The 8,482-nt window shown below is 56.0% G+C and overlaps 1 protein-coding gene across 1 annotated transcript in view; it reads right to left on the bottom strand.

The window, feature by feature from the left end:
* Positions 1–8,482, bottom strand: part of Megf6 (multiple EGF like domains 6) — a 99,033-nt gene that overhangs the window by 28,839 nt on the left and 61,712 nt on the right. The window contains exon 5 of the mRNA XM_005368642.2: positions 1,582–1,704. Coding sequence (XP_005368699.1) covers positions 1,582–1,704 — 123 coding nt within the window. The remainder of the gene's footprint in view (positions 1–1,581; positions 1,705–8,482) is intronic.

The following is an 8,482-nucleotide window of genomic DNA, read 5'->3' as shown; positions in this document are numbered from 1 at the left end:
AGAGAGAGAGAGAGAGAGAGAGAGAGAGAGAGAGAGAGAGAGAGAGAGAGAGGCCATCTGAGGGTCAGGGGGGAAGGGTCAGAAGACCTGAGAAACCACCCACACAGTGTTATGGGGTGAGCGGGGAGCCCCAGGGACAATGCAGACCGTCCACAATGCATATGCCATGAGTCCCTCCTTCTGAGGCCCCACGGGCATAGAATCTAACATGTCTGTCTCCAGCATAGCAATGGGTGGTGTGGACCCAGGACCAGGGCAGGGCAAAGGGCTATCCCTCCTGCACTTCCTGAAGCCAGCAGCTCAAGGCTCCTTCCTCTGGGCTGTACCACCACCCGGTCACTCTGGGTCTAAGAGGCATCTCTGCTCTCTGACTGTTAGTGATGCATCCCGTCCTGTCCTGGTCCTCTGTCCCACAGGGCATCTCAGTGAGGGCGACTGTCAATGGAGACAGTGAGAAGACACAGGGGGAATGAGTGTCCTTGTCCTGGAGCCGGCAGCAGGGGTCACTCTTCTTTAAGGAGCATCCTGCCTGACAAGGGTGCCACAGGCTCCCAGAAGGGCCAGCAGCAGGCTCCACTATCACAGCTACCCTGAAACACATGGCAGCATTCCTGCATCTGCTTCTACTTCTCACTCGGGCAGCTGCCTGGCTCCTGCAGCGGAGCAGCGGACGGAGGGAGGCTGGGACATGTGTGTATGGGGTGCAACCCCCCAGGGCTGGCACATTGCCAGCCCTATAGCAGCCAAGACCAAGCCGCTCAGAACTGGCCTAAGCTGTCTGGATCTCCAAAGTAGAAAGTATGGGTGCCTTCCCCCACGAACACCATAGAAACAGAGGGAGGGGTGGACCGAGTAGCCAGGGCGCACTATGAAGTGGACAACTGCGAGCTATTCTTACAGCTTCCTCTGCCTGGCTCTGGATGTCTCCTTAGCTCTACGCTGCCAGAGGCCCTGTGTTCTCAGGAGGCCAGTAAACCCTTCCCTCACAGCAGAAATCCTACAGATAGCCGGGAGCCAGGAGCCCGCTTTCTGGTTGCCCCTCACCACTGTGGCAGCTCAGGCTTCCAAAGAAGTCCTGTTCTGTAGACCAAAAATGCTTTCTGTTGTCAGGGCCAAGGCTCAGCCTGCCTCCCTACCACGCAGACGCAACCCCAGGAGACCCCTGCCCCTTGTCTTGGTGGCAGCTTAGCCATGCCTGGGTCCCTGTTGATTGATCAACCCCTGCAGATGGTCTCAATCTCAGCAAGACTTAGCATAGCCACAGAGCAGACACAGGCTGGGGATGCAGGGAGCTGGGGGAGCATTACCCCCCTGCAGGGTGTGCTCACGACTCCCAGACACTCATGCTCCACAGGAAGGAACTACTGAGTGATAGTCTAACGCTAGCCCACTCAGGCCTCCCTTGGGCCCTCCTTCCCAGACCTGAGGCCTTTCTGAAGAATGAGGTTCATCAGAGGCCCAGAGCCCCAGAGCCCCAGAGCCCCAGAGCCCCAGGCGGGTGACACTTACCTAGGCAGATCCTGCCATCTGTGTGGAGCCCAGAGCCCCAGAGCCCCAGAGCCCCAGGCAGGTGACACTTACCTAGGCAGGTCCTGCCATCTGTGTGGAGCCGGAAACCAGGCTTGCACTCACAGAGGTAAGAGCCAGGGGTATTCACACACCTATGCTGGCAGCCGCCATTGTGTGCACGACACTCGTCCACATCTAGGGAGAGAGAGTGGAATTACCAGCTAGGCACACACCAGGCCAGGCCCATTGTGCTGAACAGATGAAGCATGAACCCCAGATCCTCACAGCCCCAGACAGAGGCGGTGCCCATCCACCATGGCTGGCATGCCCTGGGGGGAAGAGCTACCAAAGGAAACCTCAGCGTGGGCCACTGTCTTTTTCATATCTGCTGTATACAACCCCAAGGGTAGGACCAGCCCAGGGGTCCAGAAGGACAGAATGCGGGCTCCTGAGGAGGGCTGCAGGGTGAGGGATGGACAGTGGTATCCCTCTCTCTGTTTACACAGCAACCCCCTTTCTGTTTCTCAGTGCTTCCTAAGACCTGTCTGCTGGGAGTGTGGTCCTCATTCCGTGACGCCCCTTCTGGAATCTGTATGGGAAGTGCCACCAGGTAGCTCTGGACAACAAGGGGGATGTGGTGAAAAGCCAACTGGAGGCAGAGGGTGTCCTGCTCTGTGTTGCCTGTCTCAAGAGGCAGGAAACAAGGCCACGAGCCCCTGCTTCTCTTCCACAAAGCCACTGTCACGTGAGCCCTCGGCTCGGAAACAAAGGCCTGACGGCGCTGACCAAGGCCCTGAAGACTCTGAGAGACAGAAGAGCCACGGCGCGATGAGGGTTTCAGGGACCCTGCTAGAGGAGTTGGGGTGACAACATCTATCTCGGGGTCCAGAGAGGAGTTAGTTCCTGAGCTTAAATCACTGGGAGGTCACAGAGGCACACACAGCTTAACTGAGGTACATGCCAGGGGTCCTCACAGTCAGCCAGTCTATGAAATCCTATCTGGACAGTCTGGGTGTTCCTGGGCACCACTCCTGACCCCCAACACTGCGGGCAACGCAAACAGGCTGTAAGAGTTAAAAGATTCTGAGCCACTCAGCACCCTGGCAAGGGGTTCTCAATCCTCCCAGGTCAGCGAGAGAGGAGCGGTGAGTCTGCACATGGCTGCATGCTCCTCGGAAGCCCGGGAGGGAGCCCTGCTGACCACAAAGACTCTCAAGCTGTGAGAAGGCTGTTGCTCAACAGGACTCCTCTGCTAACTCTCCGTACACTGGTGTGGACATGTGTCTCCCTGATCGCACATACCTGCCACCTCTCCACAGTCCTTTGAGACAGGGACAGATGCTCTAGCCTCCCTCTGTGTGCAACCAGCTCCTTACAAGGGTCCCAGATCACTCCTGTGACATCTGCCAGTCAGGGATAGGGCTTTATCACTGTCTCAGGTGCCTCTAGCAGGGACTGGTGTAATGACTCCAGCTTCAACCCTTCCTATCTTTAAGGTGTTTCCTGGAGACAGAGGGCCTCCTATTGTGCGAGTTTATATCAGAGCCTGGGCTGGAGCTCTGCGGCTCCACCATGGCCCTCGACACCACCACCCCTCAGCTCCGCCACCCTCAAGAGCCAGCGTCTGGACACGGCAGGTCCATCCCAGGCTGAAGGGTTTACCCTCAACACAGCCCTGCAGCCCCGACAACCAGGCCTCTTCTGACCCAAGACAAACCCCTTTTACAGAAATAACCCACATTCTGAAAGCAGGGCAGGACCCTGTGGCCTAAGTCCTGTTTGCCTCATCAAAAAGTGGGCCACATAGAGCTGTTCACAAACAGCTTGGAGGACCTGTGAGGTGCTGAGCCTAGGAGTAGAGCTTTGGCTATGAGCTGAGGAGCCTCGGGCTCAGCAGTGCTGACCGTCAGCATGGCTAGGTAGGTGTCCCTAAAGACGTTCACGTCTTCATCAGAAAATGAAAACTGAGGACAGGACTGCTTGAAGGACCTTGACTTGGGATGGGTCTTGGATTATCTGGACAAGCATGAGGCCACCACAGCCTTGCAGGGGCATGGCAGGGGTGGGGGTGGGGGTGGGGGAGGGGGAAGGGTCAGGGAGAGCAAGCTGGGGTGGGGGAGGGGAAGGGTGAGTCCAGGCCTCTGTGCACTGGGAGACAGAAAACACGGGTTCTCCCAGGTTAGCTGGGATGTACGCTTACATCTCAGATCCAGCCTTCTGGGGCCTCCCATCTCCACCGTCAGGAAATTAGTCTGCTTTTATTGCTACTGTTTGAGATAGGGTCTCATATAGTAGCCAAGGATAGTCCTGAATTTCTAATACCCTGCCTGCTGAGCGCTGGGATTACGGACAATTATGCCTCTATATGTAGTTTTTAATGCAGTGCTGGGAAGGGAAGCCATGGCTTTGTGCATATCAGGCAAGCACTCTCCCAACTGGGTGACGCCTCCCCGGCCTGTGTCTGCTTTAGGGCACCACGTAGAGACTGATCTGCAAGAGTGGCCATGAGGGGAAAAAACGCAGAGTACAGACATCTGTTGTATGACTCTGGCCACAAGCTGACAGTTCCTAGCCTGGCCTCCTGACCTAGCAGTACCTGCTGGGGTCGTCTGCACGCCAGGCTCACAAGCGCTATCTGTGCCCAGGCACGCTTACAGGCTAGGTTCCCGGGAATTTCTCCTCCCACAGACCCATGTCCCAGAACTGGGCTACGCCTCCCACACAGAGACAGCACAGCTGTGGTCACACTGAGCCTGCAGCGGGGCTATCCAGAGACATTCGGAAGAGTGGAGCCCCCAAAGCAAAGAGCAGGATGGCTGGGGTGCATCTGTAGCATAGATTCCCTGCTGACCCAGTGAGAACAAGTCAGAGCAAGGCATGTACCCCAACTCGAGAGTTAGATAGAACCTGCTCGCTCAAGGGGCTGTCGGGTAACAGGCAAACCCACTGCATACTGAATTCCCAAGAGTACCAGGGAAGGGCCATCCAGCAGGGGAACTGGAAAAGTCATTTTAAATCATTCTGCCCCCATCGGCTGTGACCAGTGACTGGGAACTTGGTGCTCATGACAGGACCAGCAGCACATGGTAACATCGCTGTGCCAACCTGGGCCAGTTCCCTTGGGCGCTGGGTAAGCCTGTAAGTATCTGCTAAGCCGAGGCTGGTGGTGCTGCCGGGAGGCACAAAGAATGCCATCAGAAGGACGAGGGGCACCAATCCTTACCCACCCCCACCGGTTCCTGGCCCAACAACACACAGCAGTCAAGGCCAGCCAGTCGCCAAACGTTGCCTCTGTAGAAAGCACTTCGGGTTTTCTCAAGCTTCACTGTGGCTTCCAGGAAACACCTCTGGGACCTTGCCACTCTGCCAGGCACCAGGTCCTCACTCTGAAAACCAGAATCCACTGGCTTTTCTTCTCCCTCTGCCCCTGGAAAAGCCTCAGCGCAGGCACTGGGCTCCAAGTTCTCCAAAGCCTGGTGGTGCCCAAGTGAGACCCTTCTGATGCTACACAGGCTCCCAAGTGCCACCTACAAGGCAGTGACATTCCAGCCTGGCCTGGCCTGGGGGCATTAGGACCCTCGGAACAGAATGACACAGCATAGGCAGGAAGAATCCAACTAGCCCGGGTGCCTTTCAGGCATGGAAGAGTGAGACTCGCCCCAGGGACATCTCCAGTCTGGGAGGGATTGATAGGGAGCACCAGAGGCCCTTGCCTCTCCCTGGGGTGCGAGTGATGAGTCACTGGGGAGCTGAATACAGCCTCAAGTCATTCACATTCCTGAGGGTGCCCAGCTCCAGGCTGTGTACAGCCACGTGGAGGGAGGCAGGCTCAGAAGCATCAAATCCCAGCTTCCAGGGTGAGCAAGAATAAGAGGATCCTAATCCCCACAGCTGCCAGAGTCTCAAGCCCAGAGCCTCTAAGTGACCCCGCTGCCCGGCACTGAGAGGCCTGTGGGCTGAAATGACAGCACCTGTCATGGTCACACAGGCCACCTCAAAAGGTCCCTAAGCTTTTCCCTTCTCAATTAACTCCAGAGTGGCTGATGCAGAGGAGTGGGCACGCAGGAAGCTTAGCTCAAAAAGCCAGGAGCATTTGCCTCCTCCAGGGAAGTGACCTCCCTGCTGTCACAGGACTGGAAGGTCTGACTGCTCAGGACACGTCTGGGTCCCGTCTCCGCCGTAGTAAGCACCTGTTGGGCCCTTCCCAGGCTGACTCCCCCTGTGCTCACCGCTTGGCATAAACTTTGAAAAAGAGAAATGAGGGCTGACAGCACAGTGGTTAAAATCACTTGCTGCTCATCCAGAGGATTTGATTCCAGAACCCACATGGAGCCTGCAACGTCTGTAACTCAAGTTCCAGGAGATCCAATGCCCTCTTCTGGCCTCTGAGGTCACTGCATGCACATAGTACACATACATACATTCAGACATAATGCCCATACATATCAAACAAAAACAAAAGAGAGAAAGAAACAAAGGAAGCACGCTAGGGAGGGGCGCCCTGATCCCACCCAGCCCTGCTCCTGGGGTGCCCACCTGGCCTCTGGTCACCGGTGCTCACGGGGTAGCCGGCCTGGCTCAGGTGGCATGGGTAGCAGTTCCTCCACAGATAGCGGTAGTGAGTGCCAGTGACGCCCACCGGGCTGCCTAGGAGCCCAAGGCACCAGAGCACAGCCAGCCCTCCCCAGCCCAGGGATGCTTTCATGCTGGGTCCGTGGAGTGGTAGGCGGCCTGGGCTCAGGAATCTTGTTCAGGGCTCACAGATCAGGGCTCCAGCTCCAGGCTCCAGTGCACACCCAACTCAGACACAGACAGTCGGAAACACTCCAACTCCAAGGCACTCACTGTGAGCTTGCAGGCAGGGAGCAGCGCTGAGTCTGGCATGTCCCGCCCCTCTGCCTTTATGGTCTCAACTTTCTCTCCACCCCTTGCAGGTAAAGGCCAAATCCTCAGACTCCAGAGGGAGTCGCCTCCACTCCTAAGCCCCGCCCACTCAGCCCCAGGGGGGCGGGCTGGTCCCGCCACAGCTTGGCCCCTGCATTCCTGCTGGCACACACTCACACACAAACCCACACAAACCGCAGGCACATACAGACACATGTGCACGCACGGCCCACTGGGCAAACGCGCACACACACAAAAGACACACACAGATGCACAACTTCAGACAGAGATGCGCACACAAACATGCACAGACATACAGTCATGGTGTCCTGGCCAACACAGAAGAGAAACCACCCTGGCAAGGCTGGGAGGCCCTGCAGAGGAGGCTTGGTGGGGAGCGAGGGGAGGCGGGGCAGTGTGAGGCCACAGTACAAAGCTGGAATCCTAGGCATGGAGATGCTACCACCACTTCTTCGCCCCCTAAGTCCTGTGTCCCCATCTATTTCACCCTTCACTGGGCTCCATGAAAGGAACCTGAAAAGAGTCCCCACATCCCTTAGCACAAGGACAGTGCTGGGAACAGAGTAAACAAGCTAAGAGGGACAGCCCTATGCATAGGTGTGGGTCTGCAGAAGCTGCCCCTTCTGAGTTCAAGCTGTAGTCCACCTCACACGGAGAGCCAGGTGTGGGATTCCAGCTCGGGTGGGAGATTCCCTCCTGAGCCCACCTTTTCTGATATACCCTCTCACTCCCAGGACCCTCTTCCCTCTTCTCAGGGACTGAATGAAGATGTGGAACACTTGACAAGATGGGGTGCTTGGACCAGGTGCTCTCTGTTGGGAAGATGCTCTAGATTTAGGCCGAGTCCCTGAACCAGGGTTAGAGAACAGGACACCTGTCCGTGCCTGCTTCCAGGAAGCTGCTGACAGCAACCACAAAGGAAGGCAGCTATAACATCGTAAGAGCATAATCTGCTCTCCTAGAAGTGACCATGTCTCCCTCTGAACATTCCAGATAGGCTGTGAGCACAGGTTACGTTAGCCATAGCTGCCAGGAAGGAAGAGGGTTAATGCTACCTGGGCCACCAGACTATAGGGGTGGAAAGGTCTTTGACCCAAAGTCTGACCTACTGGCTACATATGGCAGAGAAAAGAAAGCCCGTGCTGGCCAGTGGCCTTGCCCAACAATCTGGGAACTCTGGAAGCAGCAGCCTTGCAAGCCCACAATGTCCCACCTGTCCTGTCCTGTCTGGAATCCAGGGCCCAGCCTACCCTATCACCTACCTGCTGGGGCATGACAGCACAGACATGCCTGTCTGGGATCTGCTGGTCTGCGGGGTAAGCCCCCCTCTCCTCCCTTCTTTGAGTGGCACACCTCAGAGACACTAAGCCTTTGCCTTGGGGTGCTTCCAGAAACCTCCCCAATAAGTATGCTGTGGGCGGGACTTGGATGGCAGGCAACTCTCATAGTATGGTACTGCTTGCCACTGCTAACCCCATTGTCAGTGTGGACTCTAGCAGTCAGAGCAGCATGCAGTGAGGTGGCAGCCACCTCACAGAGAGACAGGAAAAGACTCTACCGCAAGTCGATGAGTCAGTGCTTCCTCTGCTGCCATCCTTTGGGTCACAGGTTGGGTAAAGTGGCAGAAAAAGCAACACAAACCCCTGCTTAGGCAAAACACACTCTGACACCTCCCAAACTCAAGGCCCTAGAAGTAGGAGACCTACTCACCTGTCCTGTTTTGCTGAGAGAGAATTTGAAACAAGCTACAGTTGTCTGGGGAAAGCCTCAACTGAGAAAATGCCGCCATAGAATTGGCCTGTAGACAAGCCTGGAGAGCATTTTTCTTGATTAAAGATTTATGTGGGCGGGCTGAGCCCAGCATGGGTGGTGGTCCTGGGTGATACAAAAAAAGCAAACACAACAAGCCAGCCTGCAGCTGTTTTGTAGCACGTTCCCTGAGATTGGAACATTCTATCCTGTAGGCAAACTCCTTAAGATAGAAAGTAACTCTTCAAAATAGCTTCAGGAAGTCCCTGAAACTGATCAGATTCACTAGGCCCCTCCTTCACAAAAGTAAACAAGGTCA

The sequence above is a fragment of the Microtus ochrogaster genome, unplaced genomic scaffold (assembly GCF_000317375.1).
Source record: "Microtus ochrogaster isolate Prairie Vole_2 unplaced genomic scaffold, MicOch1.0 UNK38, whole genome shotgun sequence".
Lineage (NCBI taxonomy): Eukaryota > Metazoa > Chordata > Mammalia > Rodentia > Cricetidae > Microtus > Microtus ochrogaster.
Note: the sequence above shows the minus strand (reverse complement) of the source record. Positions and strands in the feature narration are given on the sequence as shown.